The 21376-nt window shown below is 38.6% G+C and overlaps 1 protein-coding gene across 1 annotated transcript in view; it reads right to left on the reverse strand.

The window, feature by feature from the left end:
- Positions 1–21376, reverse strand: part of LOC123667650 (ryanodine receptor) — a 178661-nt gene that overhangs the window by 92869 nt on the left and 64416 nt on the right. The window contains exons 6-25 of the mRNA XM_045601509.1: positions 19160–19278; positions 18540–18609; positions 17766–17965; positions 17040–17222; positions 16387–16558; positions 15701–15870; positions 14792–14916; positions 14023–14226; positions 13334–13503; positions 12811–13001; positions 12112–12252; positions 11401–11555; positions 9196–9337; positions 8515–8725; positions 5392–5469; positions 4763–4893; positions 2733–2823; positions 2050–2199; positions 778–931; positions 87–214 (exon numbers count right to left, since the gene is read on the reverse strand). Of these exons, the coding sequence (XP_045457465.1) occupies positions 87–214; positions 778–931; positions 2050–2199; positions 2733–2823; positions 4763–4893; positions 5392–5469; positions 8515–8725; positions 9196–9337; positions 11401–11555; positions 12112–12252; positions 12811–13001; positions 13334–13503; positions 14023–14226; positions 14792–14916; positions 15701–15870; positions 16387–16558; positions 17040–17222; positions 17766–17965; positions 18540–18609; positions 19160–19278 (2985 nt within the window). The remainder of the gene's footprint in view (positions 1–86; positions 215–777; positions 932–2049; positions 2200–2732; positions 2824–4762; positions 4894–5391; positions 5470–8514; positions 8726–9195; positions 9338–11400; positions 11556–12111; positions 12253–12810; positions 13002–13333; positions 13504–14022; positions 14227–14791; positions 14917–15700; positions 15871–16386; positions 16559–17039; positions 17223–17765; positions 17966–18539; positions 18610–19159; positions 19279–21376) is intronic.

Raw genomic sequence — 21376 nt, forward strand, 5'->3', positions numbered from 1 at the left:
GTAACAATTGCATATGAAAATAAACTTTTCACGATTTAATGAAAAAGTACAAAATATTACAGTAACGGTAATAGTTTTGTTCTTACCCTCATGGGGCCAGCGGTGAGGATTTCGAATTCAAAATACCATTTTCCAGAACTAACAGCATAGTTCTTCTCAGCTCTGTATGTTCTGAAGTCTGCTTGCTTCTGTTTCGATGCTTCAGCTAATAAGGCTGGGGACGAGAAAACATTCAATTTTAGTTTTTCTAATTCTTTATCCTCCACAACAACTCAACTTTTGAAAAGAAAATGTGTCTGTGTGCGTGTGTGTGTGTGTGCGTGTGTGTGTGTGTGTGTGTTGTGTAATTCACACTCGGCAAAAGTGAAACTTCTGAAAAGTAACCTACAAGATATTTTATTCAGTGAGAATATAAAATACTGAGTAAAGTATTCTATCTCATTTTCACCTATACACTTAGGCGTTCATTTCTTTATCGTGACGCATTTTCGTTTCATCTAGTTTCAAATCACAATGGTTCTAAAGTGGTATCACTCCAAAAAAAACTGAAAATATTTTTATATTTTATCTTTTCGTATATTTGTTGTTTTGTATCCGTGCAAAATTCAACTTGACACTACAACCTTGCTTTCTATTCTGAAATCGATGAATTCCTTTGGGAGATGGGATAGTCCACATATGTAACCGCGATCGCAGGTACAGCTTGTTATGAATATCAAAATAAAATAGACAACTTCCTTGAAGTTGGAAACTAAGAGAATAAATATATTGAACTACCTTCTTGATGTTCACCAGTCGGTGGGTCGAGATTGTATCCGTATACCAGAAGCGTTCTGACAGTTTCGGACGCCGTGTCGCGGTTGGCTTTTTTGATCGCGTCATCGACTTTTGGATACGGTACGAGATGTGGTGATCTGTGCATATCTGAATCCTGGGAAAATTATTATAATTAGTAAGGAATTTATGTTTTTATTAATATTTTAGTGAGAATTTATTATAAATAACGAGAGTTTAGCAAGTTAATAAAGTAACAAAATAAAAGCTAATTCTACTTATACTCAGAAATTTGTAATATAAATTTTTTAACTCGAGTTTATTGTATGTTACGATAAAGGATTAAGTTATATTTTTAAATTTACAATTTACTGTTACTAAAGTTTTTTTTTTCTTCTCTAATGACAGTTATTCCATATTTTTTTTAAATTCCTTGGACGAAGTTTCAACCTTTTCTTATCCCATAACCTTAGTTAGTTTTAATAAGGATTTACAAAAAGTGAAAAATTATCTAGATAATGACACTTCTTCAACATGTAAAAACATGTTAGTAAGATCCTCATAGAAATCCTCGTAGAAATTGCCGGAATTAGTCTCATATCTTGCATGTGACACTCTAAACACAAATGCTGTGACCCTCACACCTAGTAAAGGTCGTACATACTAAGTGTGAGAGTCACAGCATTTGGATCTAGAACGTTCTGGTGACTGGACCTGCGTAAATAAAAAGATCGAGTCTTGAGGCATATCCCGCTGTCTGGGAGGCTTACGTTTAGCAGTGGACTGTGAAGGCTGATGAAGATGATGATGACGCAATCAATATGTTTCATACAATATAACCAGAACAAGCTGATAACGAATAACTTAATTGTTCGTAAGACTAACATAATTTTATTTAAGTAATTATCATAAAAAAACTATACAACAACCAAAAACATACAAAATTTAAAAAAGGATATACAAAACTTATAAAAATACATCATTAATCACTAGAATCAGGCCTACAACACAAAAGTTAAAATTATGAAATGAAAATATTTATCTTACCATACGTTGACTAAATACACTCAACACAAGCATATATATAAATAAAAAAACTAATAAAATTTTCAAAAGTCTAACAAGATGTCATTGTAGGATAATTTAAAAATAAGTCATGGTAGCAAAATAAAATAAACTATCCAAAAACCTTTCCAATTAAAAAATTCCACCCCTTTACCCCTATTCTGTTCAGAGCACAAAAAAATTTGTAATATGTATACATGCAGTGCATACCTCATTGAGCCCATACGTCCACCCCTGCTGGATCCTCTCCCTCGCCCACAGGTTGTGGGTGTTCTCCGCGAGCTGGTCCACCAGCTCATCCATCTTCGGTGTCAGGGTGACAGCGCTCAGATCTAGAGGAGCTGGTTTGTACCCGTTTGACTATAAAAATGAAATGAAATAAAAATATTTATTTCGCCATGAGGTGAAACACAACTAACAAATGTCAAAAAATTCTACATTAAAAAAAATTATAATATTGGTAGCAAGAAACTAACAATTTCAAAATTGCTACAATTTAATTATTTGGTACACTTCAAACTTGGGTATTGTACACTCAGTTGGATATAGAAATTTGTTCAGGTAATCGGCTGGTTTTTCAATGTGGACAAAAATTGTCTTGAGTTAGCTTCATAGCAGATAAGGTTGAAAGCGATACATAAAGTATGTTTTTTGAGTGGACAGTTTCTGGTGGACAAAAATTATGGTTAATTTTATTCTACTAAAACCGTAACAGATGTTTAAGTCTCATTATTGGGCTAAGTCTTCCTCTCCTAAAGGATGAGAACTTTTATTAAGATCAATAAGAGTTCGATAAATTAATCCATATTTTTGCCATGTATTTTATGAAAGGTTTGTAATTTTTACTTACAAAATATATAAAAACAAATTATTCAGGTTTATTTTTTACTTACTTGCATGAATGGTTCGTTTGGCAGACGAACGTTACGAATACGCGCTGGAGGCTTATCCAAGCTAATGTAGTAGCCCAAAGCGAGAATTGTTCTGGAATGAAGAACTTAAAGTAACATTAAAAAAAATATAACTAAATTGCATAATTTTGTCTAAGAATGAAATACCGTATCTTTAATATTTATCATTAATGTAGTCCAGATTGGGGTGGTACTCAAATTTGTAAAAATGTCTCAGTCAATATACTCATGTGTGTAGTAGTTTGAAAAAATAACGTATAAGAATAAACTTACATTTGAGGAGTTGGCAAAGACGATTTTTCTTTCTTAAGTTAGATTGTGTAAATAGAATAAAAAAAAATTAAGAAAAAAGAAGACACGATGAGTAAAGCAAAAATTTGTTAATTCCATTTAATTAATATCTCCCTCTCAACTTCCGTTCGTCTTATCCAATTAAGCTTTCCATAACGCTCTTGTCACGCATCCATCACCTTACTCCCGAAGTCTCAACTTTCGTTCGTCTTATCCGATCACACTTTTCGTAACGCTTTCGTCACGCATCGATAAGCTTACTCCCCAAATCAGGCGTGTGTAAAGAAGTTCTACTTCAATAACACATAACCAGATTCTTAACTCAAAACACCGCTGTGGTGTAATGGTGCGAGTAGTCGCTTTAAACACCAACGGTACGGTGGACATTTGTATTCGTACAAATATTTGTTTCCGGTTGGGATGTCTATCCCCGCGGGTCTCGCCACCGTGCTGGGAGCACACCCAGCCGTAGCTCCAGCCCGCCTCGATCTGGCCCGCCGCCCGACCACCGGCTCTACTGTCAACTCACTTGAGCGTCTGCACGGCCAGCTGCACGTCGTAGCGCCGCTCGGCGGGCGGCAGGCGCTCGAAGGGCACGAGGCACGGGTGCACGCGCCGTAGCTCCAGCCCGCCTCGATCTGGCCCGCCGCCCGACCACCGGCTCTACTGTCAACTCACTTGAGCGTCTGCACGGCCAGCTGCACGTCGTAGCGCCGCTCGGCGGGCGGCAGGCGCTCGAAGGGCACGAGGCACGGGTGCACGCGCCGTAGCTCCAGCCCGCCTCGATCTGGCCCGCCGCCCGACCACCGGCTCTACTGTCAACTCACTTGAGCGTCTGCACGGCCAGCTGCACGTCGTAGCGCCGCTCGGCGGGCGGCAGGCGCTCGAAGGGCACGAGGCACGGGTGCACGCGCCGTAGCTCCAGCCCGCCTCGATCTGGCCCGCCGCCCGACCACCGGCTCTACTGTCAACTCACTTGAGCGTCTGCACGGCCAGCTGCACGTCGTAGCGCCGCTCGGCGGGCGGCAGGCGCTCGAAGGGCACGAGGCACGGGTGCACGCGCCGTAGCTCCAGCCCGCCTCGATCTGGCCCGCCGCCCGACCACCGGCTCTACTGTCAACTCACTTGAGCGTCTGCACGGCCAGCTGCACGTCGTAGCGCCGCTCGGCGGGCGGCAGGCGCTCGAAGGGCACGAGGCACGGGTGCACGCGCCGTAGCTCCAGCCCGCCTCGATCTGGCCCGCCGCCCGACCACCGGCTCTACTGTCAACTCACTTGAGCGTCTGCACGGCCAGCTGCACGTCGTAGCGCCGCTCGGCGGGCGGCAGGCGCTCGAAGGGCACGAGGCACGGGTGCACGCGCCGTAGCTCCAGCCCGCCTCGATCTGGCCCGCCGCCCGACCACCGGCTCTACTGTCAACTCACTTGAGCGTCTGCACGGCCAGCTGCACGTCGTAGCGCCGCTCGGCGGGCGGCAGGCGCTCGAAGGGCACGAGGCACGGGTGCACGCGCCGTAGCTCCAGCCCGCCTCGATCTGGCCCGCCGCCCGACCACCGGCTCTACTGTCAACTCACTTGAGCGTCTGCACGGCCAGCTGCACGTCGTAGCGCCGCTCGGCGGGCGGCAGGCGCTCGAAGGGCACGAGGCACGGGTGCACGCGCCGTAGCTCCAGCCCGCCTCGATCTGGCCCGCCGCCCGACCACCGGCTCTACTGTCAACTCACTTGAGCGTCTGCACGGCCAGCTGCACGTCGTAGCGCCGCTCGGCGGGCGGCAGGCGCTCGAAGGGCACGAGGCACGGGTGCACGCGCCGCCCGTCGTCGCGCGCCGCGCCGTAGCTCCAGCCCGCCTCGATCTGCGACCGCCGGCCGATCACTCGCTTTACTACTTCCGAAACAGTGGGAGCTTCTCGATTCGGTCCTCGGAACTTTTGACTGGGTGGACCGACATCGAAATGTGGTGCTCGTCTTGTGGTCCCATTACTTTATTTTTGATATTTATTTCATATAAGTTTTGATTTTTATATTGTTGAAGTGTATGTTATGTAAGAATCTTAAGTACTCGGCGACAGAGTAATGGCAGGTGGCAGGGTTGAAAACATTTTGGTTTCGCGATTTATGTGCGATGCATACACACAGTGATTTTTATATTTATGTAGGAAAGGGAGTTTTTTTCTTTGTGTTGAGAGTACATTATTTTACGATATATGTAAAAGATTCAAATAGTTATAAAAATAAAAGAAAACAATTTTGTTTTAAATAATAAAATATAGAAAATAATGAAAGATCTTATATTTAATTAATTTCTACTTTAAATAAAAAACAAAGATTATTTCCAGTATTAATTTTTATACCTTATTCATCGCCCACATTTCATGAATATTTTCGGCCAGTTTGTCTCTGATTTGTTCGATGTAGGTTGGTAGTGTAATCTGAAACAAAAATAAACAAATTCAAGAAAAAAGACACAACTGATAAAAAAGACATTGGAATATTAAGGAAGAAAAAATATTACTGTTATCACTTCAGCCTATGGCAGTCCACTGCTGGACATAGGCCTCCCCAAGTTCGCACCAGACATCCCGGTTTTCCGCAATCCTCATCCAGCCTACACCGACAATCTTACGTAGATCGTCAGTCCAACGGGCCGGAGGACGTCCCACACTGCGTTTGCCAAGAGGCGGTCTCCACTCCAGGACCCGTCTACTCCAACGGCCATCGGTCCTGCGACACAGATGACCAGCCCACTGCCACTTGAACTTGCTAATTCTCTGCACTATGTCGGTTACTTTCGTTCTCTCGCAGATAGTATCATTTTTAATCCTATCTTTGAGAGAAACCCCAAGCATAGCCCATTCCATTGCACGTTGAGTGACTTTAAACTTGTGGACCAGTCCCTTCGTCAGTGTCCACGTCTCGGCTCCGTATGTTAACACAAGCAGGACGCACTGCTCGAAGACTTTTGTCTTCAAGTATTGCGGAATCTTCGAAGTGAAGACTCGACGAAGTCTGCCAAACGCCACCCAGCCTAACCGAATCCTCCTGTCGGCCCCCTTCTCGAAGTTGTTGCGGCCTAGTTAGGTAGTATGGCCTAGGTAAATATAATCCTGAACAACTTCGAGAAGGGTAACATCGACCGATACCGGTCTTGGCATGACTTGGTTGTTAAACATACCTTTCGTTTTGTCCAAATTCATACAGAGATCGACACGCTGGGAGGACTCGTTTAGGCCGGCCAGCATCTGACCTAACTCATCCAACGTCTCCGCAAAGATGACAATATCGTCGGTGAAACGAAGGTGAGAGATGAATTCACCGTTGACGTTAATGCCGCGTTCCCGTCCATGACGGCGTTAAAGAATCTTGCCAAGGCTTTTAGGACAGGTCGCCCTGCGGCTTTAAGGAGCTCAGCGATAACTCCGTCATTCCTCGGGGCCCTCCCGTTTTTAAGCTGCCCGAGCGCTGCACTAATCTCGCCCACTTCGAAGTCCGGGATACTCTCCGAATAATGGCGCAACTATGGTGCCAGTAGATCTTCGGAGTCCCAAGTCGCAGGTCTCGGCGTACAAGTTTCCGTATCCTCTTGGAAGGAGCCCTATGTTCTGGCGAAGCAGCCGGCAACTCGCACCTCTGCCACATCAGATCCAAGGCTTCGGGAGAAAATTTGGTCTGCTTCGTTGTCTTTGTTGGTGGAAAGTGCCTGCGACCCAATGTCCACACCGTCTTCACCACGTTATCGGTTATCTCGTCCACGTCGCCAGTAGTTACCAGCAAATCGAATCGGTTTTGGAGTTCCAATTGGAACTGCTCGGAGCCACATAGTATTTGGGGCAGCGTAAGTCGAAGAGTAGATTTCATCAAGCGCGCCCGCTCTTTTCGGAGGTAAATATTCAGAGTGCCCCGTACTAGCCGGTGGTCGCTGCCGGTGTTAAACCTGTTAACCACTGAGACATCTCTGAATATATGCCTTTTATCCGCTATGATGAAATCTATCTCGTTCCTCGTCACAGTATCGGGGCTTTGCCATGTCCACCTCCTTTGGGGCTTCTTCTCAAAAAATTAGTTCATCAAGAAGAGCCCCTCCGATTCGAGAAATCATTACAGCCTATACAGTCCACTGCTGGACATAGGCCTTCACAAGTTTACGCCAAAAATAACGTGAACTCATGTGTTTTGCCCATAGTCACCACGCTGGGCAGGCGGGTTGGTGACCGCAGTACTGGCTTTGTCGCACCGAAGACGCTGCTGCCCGTCTTCGGCCTGTGTATTTCAAAGCCAGCAGTTGGATGGTTATCCCGCCATCGGTCGGCTTCTTAAGTTCCAAGGTGGTTGTGGAATCTTGTTATCCCTTAGTCGCCTCTTACGACACCCACGGGAAGAGAGGGGGTGGCTTAATTCTTTAGTGCCGTAGCCACACAGCATTCGAGAAAGTTGACAAGCATCTGCCCCTTGCGATTCCTGTGCCCCAATCCGTGTAGTCCGATGCTCGATCCATCGCGGTCTTGTACTCCCACTTTAGCGTTGAAGTCTCCCATAACAACGCTGTAGAAGGTCGAAGTAGTGCCATGTATGGCCCATGTAATGTCTTCATAGAAGGCTTTAACTTCATCGTCAGTGTGTGCCGAGGTCAGTGCATATACCTGTATCACTTTCAGGGAGTACCTGTCAGTGAGTTTAAGTACAAGGTACGCTACCCGGGTCGACATACTGCGGACTTCTACAACGTTGCTAGTGAGAGTCTTGTGGACCAGAAAACCGACGCCACCTTGGGAAAGCCCATCACCTTCACAGAAGTAGAACAAGTGCCCGGAGTCCAGGATCATCGTGTCTTCATCCTCTCTTCGGATTTCAGACAACCCCAGTATGCTCCACTTAATGTGACTAAGTTCTATCTCAAGTTCGGTAAGGTGATGGTCTTACCGCAGCATGCGTCCATTATACGTAACCAGGTATAGTTTTGTATGGCAGCCTCCCGTACCCTGGTGATTTTTAGCACCCTCTACCCCACTGTCACCGCGGTCGCTGCCATAGCCAGGAATAGTGGGGCTGCCGGGAACTAAGGGCCGAAACTTTAGGCGTGAACTCATGGGGGTTTTTGCCCATAGTCACCACGCTGGGCAGGCGGGTTGGTGACCACAGGGCTGACTTTGTCGCACCGAAGACGCTGCTGCCAGTACTCGGTCTGTTTAAAAAGCCAGCTGTAGGATGGCTATCCCGATGGTGGGATGGTCGGCTTCGCTAGTTTCATGGTGGTATTGGAACTTTGCTATCCCTTAATCGCCTCTTACGACACCCACGGGATGAGAGGGGGGGGCCAAATTCTATAGTGCCGTAGCCACACAGCAATTATCATTGTTAACCAACAATTAATTTATTGGCCATTTGAATGAATAATCAATTAATTGCTTGATTCATCAATTGATTGATTAAGCAAAATATTAATTGATGGATTAATTTATTAATTGAAAACTACTCACAGATAATGTATCCACGGGGGTCGGTACAAATGCTGTGTCATCTTGCACTAAAGGCGGTCCAGCTAACGCCCTTTTGGCTAAGTTACCGAAGTAGAAACAAGGTTCCAGATTCAGGATTTGTTGAGGCAATAATGATTCTACGAGGGGTGAATATCCTTCAGGAGCCGCGTATCGGAGACGACCGTGTTCACCACCAAGGAGGAAGCGGCAACTGTGTACGAAGTAAAAAAATAAAATTCTTGGCTAGTTTTTAAGTAACACTACATCTAAAATGTATTGAATCATCTACAAATAAAATTTTAATGTTCATGTAAATGTATAAGATGAAATTATATCGACAGTAGAAAACTTGTTGACAAACTTTTAATAGTATCGGAAATCATTTGCTAATTATAGTTGCCTTTAAATTGATGAGCACAGTGTGAGATAATTATCACCATATTTTTTGTAATTTTTTTTTTATGTATCATCTGTTGGTGATCCATTCAATTAATAAATAAATAAATTATATTTGCCCTGTTTGGCAAGCGTTTACTGTAATCATTTCAAAAAATCCAAGTTCCATGTACGAAAATTGCCATTTTTTGGTTTTGAATTTAATTTCCAAATTTAAGTACAAACAAACAAACATATACTTGTAACACTCAAAAAATATCCTAAGCATAACTACAAAAAGGTTACCTTAACTTGCTGGAGCAGCTGATGACGGGAAAGAACATGCCCTCGAGGTTAAAGTTAGTGAAAGAACCGGTGACGCGCGCTCCGTTGAACATGAAGTTGATGAGAGGAACCGTCAGGTCCAGAGCACAGCCGATAACGTCACCTAGGGAGGGGGTTTGACAAAATAATTCGTGTAAATAACTTAGGTTTCATTAAAAAATATTAAATTTTAATAATATATAATTTCGAATAATAATTTAAAAAATGACTCCCCACTTAAGTCCTAGGATAAAATTAATTTCTATGTCTGGAGTTTGGGTAATTGTGTTTGCAGGCAAACGAAGAAAAACCGACTTTAATTATATCGACAAATAATACAACGTAGGTAGACGAAAAAATAGTCAAGTAAATACGCATTATCAAAGATTACTCCAAAAGTTGTAATCAGATCTCGATGAAATTTAAATGTGACTACATGATAAACATCGTCTTTTGATCTGTACAAAAAAAAAAAAATCGGTAATCGGTCGGAAAATCGGTACTCCCAGTAAAAAGTTATGTGGATTTTCGAGAGTTTCCCTCGATTTGTCTGGGATTGCACCACCAGATCCTGGTTTCCTTATCATGGTACCAAACTAGGGATATCTTCTTTCCAACAAAAGCAGAATTATCAAAATCGGTTCATAAACGACGGAGTTATCCCCGAAAATACATAATATATATATACGGTCGAATTGAGTAACCTCCTCCTTTTTTTGTATCATTAGTTAAGAGCCATTTCACAAAAATCGGTAACAATCCGCGAAATTGTAATATTTTGACGTCGTTAATCTCAGTGTTGGATGCAATAATGTAATTTATATTCTTGAAATATAATAGAGCAACCTTTGTTGTAGTCCATAGTCAGATCAGAATTTTGATTTATATTATGTGTATAAAATTATTAACCTTTTCATCAGCCTCCTCCCTAGGTAAACGGTCGCAATGTATACTTTGAAGTCCTACTTTTCAATAACCTCTACGTTGAAACCATTTAAAAAAAATATCATAATATGTGGAATATAATTTTGTTGTCCACTATCATAGATTTTTATTCCATTTGTATCTCTATTAAACGATAAAAAAAATTTAAAGTTACGAATATTTTCCAAATAAGTACAATTTTAAAAGCGATATTTCTCTTAGAAAACTAAGAAATTTTAACGAACTATCTTCATCAAAGTAAACTTACATCATTAAGGAATACAAAAAAAAAAAAAAATTAAAAGATGTAATTATTTTTAATACATTTTATATTAAATAATAAAAAGATAGTATATATTGCCACGCATCAAGCCCGGTAAATCAGTCGAGCGCTAGCGCTCTTAGAGGTAAGGTCCACGCCAAATTCTGCGCAGCCGTCTCTTTCGCTCACACGCGCCAAGCGCCTGTTGTTATAGCGGATAAAACGCATTTGATACTTTCATAATAAAATAAACATATTACGAAAATGACTGTAAAATAATATAATGATAATTTCTGTAAACAAATGTATAATTTAATTTTCTTTACTCACACTATCAATACAAATAGGCATTTCAATCTGTTTGTCTTGTTATTTGTTAATTAATATGTTTGTCGGTGTCGATGTCATTAAATGCTTTTTTATTCATATCGTAAATATTAGATTCATTCGTAAACTGAAAAAACTAAATCAATTTAAAAAAATTGTTTCATAAAATTGATTTTTTTAATTTTATTTTAAATTTATTGACTGTTGTTATATAACATACTTGAAATATTTTAACAAATTAATTATGTAAAAAACATTTTATACCATAGTTATAATTTTTATTATACATCAGAAAATGATCACGATGGTCTTTTGGTTGTCACACTATACGTACTAGCACAAAGATCGCGCGGCTCGTACGACTCGCGCGATGCGACCAAATTTACCTAAACTTGCAGAGCGTAAAATTGTGAAATGGCTCTTAATAACTTTTCAATATACTTTACAAATAGTGACTTCTTATGTTACATCTTGCATATATTAAGCTCATTATAACATTATTTTTTTATTTTTTACAAGTGTTTCTTATTCAGTGTCAAAAAAATTACACATTAAAAAGGTGACCATAAGGTTTAAAGGATAAATACTGAAGCTATTTTATTTTATAAATAAGAATGTGAGATATAACAATAAATGAAAATGGCTAAATTATTATTTAATATCAATAAAACTACCTTTCCTAATAAAAGGTTCCTCGGCATGAGTCCTGTTGACTGGTGTCTTTCTTCCACCGGACCAAAGGTACGCTCCATCGAAACCGTACGAGTAGAGGTCGTCTCCTACACCGTTACCGCCCCACTTCTCACCCCCTCCCGGGTGTGGGACGTAGCTGCGGAAATTAAATTTTAGTTATGTTCATAAAAATCTCACACGAATATACCTTAATGAACAATGGAAATTCTTTCAAATTGTAATAAATTGATAATAGTTGTGCTCCGATTTAAAAACTGTTTCCTGTTTTTTTTTTTTTTTGATATAGCTGAATTAATTTTAAAAATCTTTTACATTAATTTCTCACAATACACCAGCAATATACGCATACGTAGATTTAACCACAAGCGACATTCACTACATCACTTCAGCCTATCGCAGTCCACTGCTGGACATAGGCCTCCATAAGTTCACGGCATTTTTGACTCTGGGCAGGCGAGTTGGTGATCACAGGGCTGGCTTTGTCGCACCGAAGACGTAAGTATCATTAGCCAAAATATAACAAAAAAAAAAAAAAAATCATACAATAACAAATTACTGATAACCATTATATAAAGCCATTATAATGATAAGCCATTTACTGTACTAGAAATCGATTCAAATATTTTCGTTTTCGAAAGCCTTTTGTCAAATAGATAGGCTATAAAACATAACACGATAAAATGAATACTCACCCGCTCGTATTAGCCCACCCGATTCTGAGATGTGGCATCATGTGGGTGGTCTTCTCGATGTGGTCCATCGTCACTTCGAAGTACCACTTCTGATAAACTGCGGAACCCTCCACACGGCCCACGAAGATATTTGGGCGGACACTGAAGAAGAGTTTTATAATTAAGTAATGAGTTGTAGGTATTTATATAAGGGCTTATATTAGTTGTACGATTCGCTGTATTGTAACAGGTTACCACAGCCATTGAATGTCTGCAACAACAGAAGTTCAGATCTTACCCCAGCGGTTTTGACTACTTTACTGACAACAGAAACACAACATTACTTGAGACTAGGGTTGCCAGGTCGCCAAACCACAAGCCGGGCAGACTAGCCAGTTTGGCGGAAATTTTTGGTTAAAAGGCCGGACTCCGTAAGTAACTAAGGATCTTGTGTCTTTAGTATACGAAAAACCCGGCATTTTGATAACTTAAAATAAATCTTCTTTATAATAGCGAGGTAAGTGATCAAATTTATTAATTTAATTAAAAGTGAGAGATCAAAATTAAAAATTTAATTTAATTTACTTCACTTCAGAATAGCTGGACATGTGGCCGTTCCTGCTGTGTACTACCTCATCTAAGATGAATGATCATAACAATAATCTTATACTAAATCAGGTGTATTTTCCTGGAAGACAGTTAAGGAAACGACCCGCTGACCTGGAGACGTGGTCCACCAGCGCGGTCTGCAGCAGCAGGTTCTTGCCCGGCAGCAGGTAGTCGCAGATGTTGTTCTGCGAGGAGCGCACGGCCACTCCGTTGCCCACGCACAGCGAGCACAGCACGTCCAGTACCTTGGGGTCGCGGCCGTGCTTCTCCAGCAGCGAGATTATCACCTTTATGTGCTCGTCCTGGAAATAATGGGACACCCCTCAGGTGGACAATTTTCTGCCATTAAATGCGCTCTTAAATTAACGTCATTTCATTTCGTTTTTTTATGCGATCTCATAATGACCATTTAAATTATAATAATGAAATAACCTTCAAGGAACCTCTAAGGTACTTATTTATAAATTACTAAGTGACAAGTGAATTGATTATTTATCTATTTTAATACTCAAACCAAAACACATCTACAAGTTATATTTGTAAAAATGTATACATAGATAAATATAGAATACTCCGCATACCCTAGTAATTCCAAAGATAGAGCCTCCCAGTAGACCTTCAACAACGTACTCACCCTCATCATATTCAAAGCCTCGGGCGAGTCAATAAGCACACAGTGCAGTACATCCAGCATCCCTGTCCCTTCACCAGATGCTTGTGATCCCAGTCGGGAGAAGAGCCAGTTCAGACGGTTCGAATTGGCAAATTGGGCGCAGTTCGTGTGATTACCCTTTATGATGGCCGCTGTGGGTTTTATTTATTTAATGAGTCAAAGTCAAAAAACAAAATACATATTAAATTACAGTTTGACAGTCGTTATAATTGCACTATATTGGAGATAAAAGATAATAAACGTAATTCTAAATAAATTTTATATCATGTATCATATCAAAAGTGGATATGTGAAAAATATGCAATATTTAAAAATATGACTGGTATTTTTTGTCCAATTATCTGTATAAAATTACGCGCTATATAGAAAAAACATAATCTTTAATTTTTTATACATCAAATATATATATATATATATTTTGATTCTCACCACCTATTATGAATAAACAAAAAAAAAAAACATTCATCATCATTATTACAGCCTATACAGTCCACTGCTGGACATAGGCCTCCTCAAGCTTACACCAAAAAGAACGTGAACTCATGTGTTTTGCCCATAGTCACCACGCTGCCACGTTCATAATACAAATAAAATACTATTTCTGGAAAATAATGAAAAATTCATCACAAAGCCTAGCAGTTCCAACTTACCCAGTAACTGATACAGGTAGGCAGATATCATTTCCCAGCTCTGTCCAGACTCATCGCCCGCGAGGAATCCAGCGAGGAAGCCCTGTGAGGTGATGACGTTGATCTTGTCGATGGCCTCCAGGATCAGGTTGAGGATACCTTCCTCCTGGAATAGGTCCTGGCGATTGCGGAGAGCGCGAATCTTGTTTTGTTTTTCTTCGTGCTCTGTGGAGGATTTGTGGTATATTGTTTCACTTTGAATTTTTTAATTAGAAGGAACTTGATAGCTACATTTTCGTTAAAAAACAATAATTAAAATGTTTTCAATTTTAAATAGTCTTACTCTACAAACATACGTAACAATCGTTGTTTTACATTTGTATTAATAAGTATTAATATTTTTGAGACGTCAAACTTATGTTCTCATACCATAATTTTTTTTGACTAATTTAGTCAAAATAAAAAATTACTTTATTTCAAACAATCTTCAAATACGCTCCTGAATTGTCATTTTACACATAAAAATTTTATCAATTAATTTAGGTTAAAAATTAAGCTAAGTACCGTTAATTCGGAATGCAGATATTGCAAAGAAAATTGGCAAAAAATTCCATAGTTACTTTTTTTTTTAAATACTGTGTTTTATAATATAAAAATCGCAATGTAGACAGAACCCGAAGTGTACCAAATACTTGAACATTTTTTTTTTAAATGAATCAATTTAGAGTAAACTGAAAATAAATATGCAGAGCGAAGAACATAGTTATAAATTATTATGATATCAACTTACCCATGTCTTCATCAGGCTGTGCGAAGTAGTTGATCAAATCTTCCAAACACATCACCATCTCTCCTAAATTGACGGACGCGAAGAACATTGAGTGGCGTCGGTTTTCTTGTAATGTTTCAAGGCCACTGTGAAATAGTTTTTCTTTTTAATTATTAACATTTTTTTTACGTTTCGCTTATAAATTTAGAAGATAATTTTATTCGCTTATTTATTTCTTCAAACTTCATTTCAAAACTAAACATAATTATGTTTACTTGTGAAGTAGTTGGCTAAATTTATTTAAATAACAAGCTGTGCCCGCGACCTCGTCCGCGTGAGTTTAAAAAAAAATTGTTCAGTTTGCAGAGTTATTAAATAAATAAATTTCTAAAATAAAGTAAGTTACTCCTTATTAAATCAGCTATCTGCCAGTGAAAGTCCTGTCAAATTAAGTACAGCCGTTTCAGAGACTAGTCGGAACAAACAGACAGACAGACACAGACAAAAATTGTAAAAAAATATTATTTTGGTATATGTACCGTGTATACCATCCATATTATGCATTTAGTAAAAAGCGGTTATTTTAATATTACAAACAGACACTCCAATTTTATTTATTTTTATAGAAGATCTAATCTACAAAGTTTAAATATAACTTATCAGGACTTATGTTATTGCCAAACATCGCAGATTTAGTTTGTTTTGAAAACAGTACTATCATTAACTCTGAAGTATGTTGAGCCAAGGTTGGTTAAAAAAACATATAATGTAGTGATAAAACTACGATGAACGACTTGTTATCTTTTTTGATTTAGTAAAAATTACTAATGCATTGTTCGTATAGAACAACTGCTACCTATTTACTGCAAAAAGTTGTTTGAGTGTAAATCAATTTGAATTACATAATTTAGGTACCCCAGGATTACTTACTTAATAAATTTAGTAAACAACGAAGAACATTTCCTTATAACTCTCGCAGTTCTAGATTCCTCTTCTTGAGATCTGGAAAAGTCTAGACCGTCGTCCATTTTACCTTCTTCATGTAGGATGGCTTGTTTCTCTTCTACCTTACCAACGCCTTTTTTCTTTGTTTCATATGACTATAAAAAAAAAAACAAACAATCAGTAATTTTTAGTGAAAACTATTTTTGTAGGATTGATTGTATTTTGTTCTAGGATAAGTTCTCAAGTACTAGTTTTTCATGTACATCTGACAGCAATCGTTACTCATAGTAAGGAATATATCCGCCAAGCTGCATTGGAGCAGCGTTCTGTGATCTGTGAGCGTCTGTGATCCTTCTCCTACATGGGGAAAAGAAGCATGTGCCCCAAGGCATGGGCATATGCCTCATATGGCATAGGAATGTTACAGGCTGAAGCGAGCGCCTAGTTTTTAATAATTTTCTGTTATTACAGTAAGGAAATATGTGAATGAAATATAATTCATTGATCGGATAAGCCTGTAGAAATAAGATAAATTTCTGGGCAAAGGCTGATAATAATTGAGACTGAGCTTTAAATGTTCTTCGAGGCACGACAGGGAGACTACAATGGTAACGATTGTCGCTGTTGAAATGTTTTTCCACATTCGTTATAGAAAAAGTAATTCCAATTACCTTATAAGACAACCAAAGTCCAGTCTCAGAATGCTGTACGATCACAGTAGAGTCACCGTATTTGATGATGGGTGCTCCAATTACTTCTAAGTCCTTGTCTTCTAGGACTACCTTCTGATCATCTTTCTCTTGTCGAAGGCAAAACGCGCAGGAAGCTGTTGTTGCTTCGTCCCTGTAATAATAAAATAAAACTTTAAGAAAATCACTGAAAGTTTAACGTATCATTCATTATAGGTAACCGAAGATTCTGAGATAGGGCATGCTAAAATTGTTCCAAAAAAAATAAAAATAGATTCCAAGATAGAGAATAAGAAAGCTAGTATTTAAGAATTTCTTAACAAAATACCCACTACAGATTATCTACTAATCAATAAAAGTTATGTTATGTCATGTAACCAATGATATGGACATCATGCTGTGTGGTTATGACTATGGGCAAAACACATGAGTTCACGCCATTTTTGGCTTGAACTTGTGGAGGCCTATCTCCAGTATTGGACTGCGATAGGCTGATGTGTCGTAACCAATGTTAAAAGAATGGGCCTCTTTTTCCATGTAAAAGGTTCGGAACTTAATCCACCAAATAAATGTAGTCAGACTAAAATTCTTTTCCATATTGTAAAAAATGGTTAATTAATAAGCATCACTCATACCTGCTAACTAAATATAGCTCGTTCTGGTCATTAACTCCAAGGTACCGTCCAGTAGTGATGTGTCTGATCCTCATGGGGTGGTACCAGTTGATGAAACCACCAGCCCACTTTGTACGAGCCAATTCTAGACGCCATAGCGATCTGGCTTGTGACATCACTGACCCCCCTTCGTATACTACAATGCTGCAAAGTAATATATGTTTAAAGTAATGAATGTTAGATATTGGGAGAATTTTTTTCTAAATTTAGAGCTATTTTGGAATTTCTAGTTTAACTTTACAAATAGAAGTTTGTTTAATATTAAGCCTTGATCACAACAACGATAACAGCTATGGTTCAGGGAGGAGGACTAAAATTAATCAACAAATTTGTACAGTAAATGTATTTATTTCTTGCATGCATCTTCAACAAACTTAACAAACCTGTTTTTTTGTCATTTTGATCAAATTTTATTTTTTGCCAGTTGTATGAAGCCCAATTAAGTACAAACTTATCTCCTCTAGAAAGTCTAAACTCATAACATACGCTGTTTAATGTGTACCTCATTTCTGTCCCCACTTCCTCTCCTCAATCCGATGCTTTCTAATCATCTACTACTCACCTAAGTTTAAGTTAAAAACAGAAATAATAGTCACTTTTGCTCTCCCCCTACTCCTTCTTACTCATACAAACTCGTCTCAACAAAGTGTAGAGTTACAATATAGTTACAAAAGAGGTAGAACTCACTTCTGCCCGCCCTCCTTGGTCCAGGAGCTGGGTATGGTGAGGCACTCGTCCCCCCCATGGAAGAACCGCAGGACGTCCCCCCCGAACACGTAGCCGACGTACTTCATGCGCGAGATGCCGGTGCCGTACGGCTGCACCGACCAGTGCGTCACGTGGAACGACGCGTTCACTATCGACACCTCGTTCTCTTTCGTCGTGTGCTGGAGTTGCACAAAACATTTATTGAAGTCTTCTTGTTTTACATAATAAGATTATAATCATGTACCTACGTGTACATATGTTTCGTACATTACCTAAGTCTTTCGAGTGAATGCCGAACTTGTCATCCATATGAATTTCGTTATTTTTTTGGTTAAGTAGTGAACGACGTATTTATTCAATGTTGACTTTGGCTCACATTTCACATTTACGTATTTGATGGGATTTAAATTTGAGTGAGATCTGATCAGTAATTAATGATTTATATCTGCGTATCTGAAGTTGGTTTATTAAAAGCTTTTCTTTAACTTGAGATGTATTTATGTATATAGTTAAATATATGTATACATATTTGTTACGGTGAAATCTCGCAACTCGATTGTGAAGCATATATATTGAACCGATTGTCATCTAAACTAAACGTGTGTATACATATTGCATGACTAGCTATGTGACGTCATTCTAAATTCAATATGGCGGACTAGCATTTTTAATGCACTCCTACAATATAGATATCAAATTAAAGGACTTATTATTGAAGTACGTCAACGAGCCGTCGTTATTGAAAATAATTACCAAATATCTTTCAGTAGCAACTGATACGAGAATCAAATCGTCACCAACTCGAACTTTTTCACCCTCAGATCTGAAAGGCAAAAAATTAAGATAAACGTTTACAAAATTGCTTATTGCTTAAGTAAAGCTAGGTTAAATTATTTAAGAATACAGTAAGTTTAATTTAACACTAGATCATTCAAAATAATCCTAATCTATTGTAAATTCTGGCTCTTATCTTTGTCAGCTTATGACGACACATTGACGCAGCGGTCATAACACTGAGTGTTGCGCTGCCACTTGCGGCTTCGATCCCCGCTCACGACAGACATTTGTATTGGTCATATGGATGATTGTCGTGGTTTGGGCGTTTGTGCTTGTTTGCGGACCCCCGACACAAGAGAAAATCCTAGTAGGGGTATCCCGTTGAGTGTGAAGCGTTTATTTATTTCGAATAATAATTTATTTATTTATTATTGAAATCGAAATTTATGTTTGTTATTTTGAGCTTAACAGATAAGGAAGGCTATTAGACTGCAAAGGACAGAAGACATAAAACTTTGTTATCATTTCAGCTGAGTCGGTCTATATCTAGATTTAGCTTTAGAAACAGACGACCAAGATTATATGTTAAAAACTACCTTTGCTTGCTAGCAGGATGTAGCGTCCACCAGCAGGCCTCACCATGAGAATGTTCTTGAAGACCTACATCGAAAGCTAATTTATCTTGAGACGATGATGTTGATAGACAGGCCAAATACTAGAAAAAAATATACAAAATTATACTGCAAGTCATAATAACAAATTCTAATATGTCTATAATCATTAATAATAATTAATAAACTAAATACTTTTTAAATGTCTGGTTCATAGTGGAACTTTTTTATTCTGTGTGCGTCTTTGGGGATGTAGGCTATAAGACATTATAATACGATTCATACGAAAGTTAAGCAAATAAAGCATTACATCGAAATTTTATATACGTCAGATTTTGAGGCCGGATTAAAGACAGAACACATCTATATATATATGTATATAAATAAATATATACATATATATAAATCAATCAATATTTCCTTGGTCATGCCAACACGCGTGAACAGCTAGACCGATTTCACTCATTATTTTTTGTTGTATTATTTATTTTAATAAAAGAGGTTCTTATGTAAGAAAAAATTAAGAAAACTGCGCCGAAAATTAAAAAACTTAAGAATACTTCTTCTTCTTTAGGGTTAATGGCTTTCAATAGTTCCAAATGAGCACAGATGATTTCGCCAATGTCACGTTAAGAATACTTAAGCACCGTATAAAATTATTTCTACAATATATTGTTATATTTTGTATTATATATTTACTAGCTGCCCCCGCAAACGTTGTTTTGCCATATATGTTATTAACACCCTTAATCCCCCCCCCCTTATAACGATATGCCCACAAAATTTTATTAAAATCGGTCGAGCCGTTTCGGAGGAGTTCAATGTTTAACACCATGACACGAGAATTTTATATATTAGAAAGACTAGCTGACCCCGCCAACGTTGTTTTGCCATATATGTTATTAACCCCCTTAATCCCCCCTCCCTATAACTTAGGGGTATGAAAAATAGATGTTGGCCGATTCTCAGACCTACCCGATATGCCCACGAAATTTTATTAAAATCGGTCGAGCCGTTTCGGAGGAGTTCATTGTTTAACACCGTGACACGAGAATTTTATATATTAGAAAAGATATATTTGTAATGTAACCTTATGACGTTTGACATATAATTGACACAAGATTGATTATAACGCTTTGTTTATAAATATTTTTATTATTAATCATACCAATTCGAATTCAATATTAATACTTAGGACAGGACAATGTCTGTCGGGTCAGCTAGTTTAGTAATAAATTCATTACTATTAGTAATAGAAACACTTATATGTAAAGCCCTAGTCGATAATACTAGACCGTAATCGTTTCCAGGTACTTCACTTTGTTAGCGTACATAACGAGTATTGAGTCACGCAATGTTCTGTTATCTAATTTTAATTTATAAAGTAATTTATAAAACAAATAAATGAACGTCAAATATCGTATAACAATTTATTTACTAGTTGCTATAAATCATACCATAAACGTACTGTTTATATACTATTTAATACTAACTTTCAAAACGATTGGTTATGTAGGTCGAAATAAATCAAAATAAAAGTATTTTTAAGTCATATTTGTAATTAGGTAAAGAGATAAATCGACCCTAGCTATATACTAAAATTCATTAAAACATAAACATTAGTTTAGAAACAAAATAGGTTTAGTTTTACGATATGAGTTTTAAATGTCTGTTAGGTGCCCTAATACGTCCGTATGTGTGCTTCACTTCAATGCTTTTCGGTTGTATCCCACTCTGTAAGCATAGTTATTTCAGAAGGCAGTTTTTTAAACAATAGATACGAAGCTTGACAGAAAAAAATTATAATGCAAAAGAATAAATACTTCATAGAAAATTCAACGCAAGCTTAATCCACCTTTTTTTATCACAGAAACTTCTTGCAGAAAATACTATACTTATAAGAATTTCCACTACATTCTTTTTAACTAAACGACTACTTATAAATAAGTAGATATGTTTTTTCTGTTTTTTAGGGTTCCGGACCCAAAGGGTAAAAACAGGACCCTATTAATAAGACTTCGCTGTCTGTCCGTCCGTCCGTCTGTCACCAGGCTGTATCTCAAGAATCGCGATAGCATTGCAATTTTCACAAATTATGTATTTCTGTTGCCGTTATATCAAAAAATACTATAAACAAAACAAAATTAAAAATTAAAGGGAGCTCCTATACAACAAACGCGATTTTTTGCCTATTTTTGCTCG

Source organism: Melitaea cinxia, chromosome 28, assembly GCF_905220565.1.
Source record: "Melitaea cinxia chromosome 28, ilMelCinx1.1, whole genome shotgun sequence".
Classification (NCBI taxonomy): Eukaryota; Metazoa; Arthropoda; class Insecta; order Lepidoptera; family Nymphalidae; genus Melitaea; species Melitaea cinxia.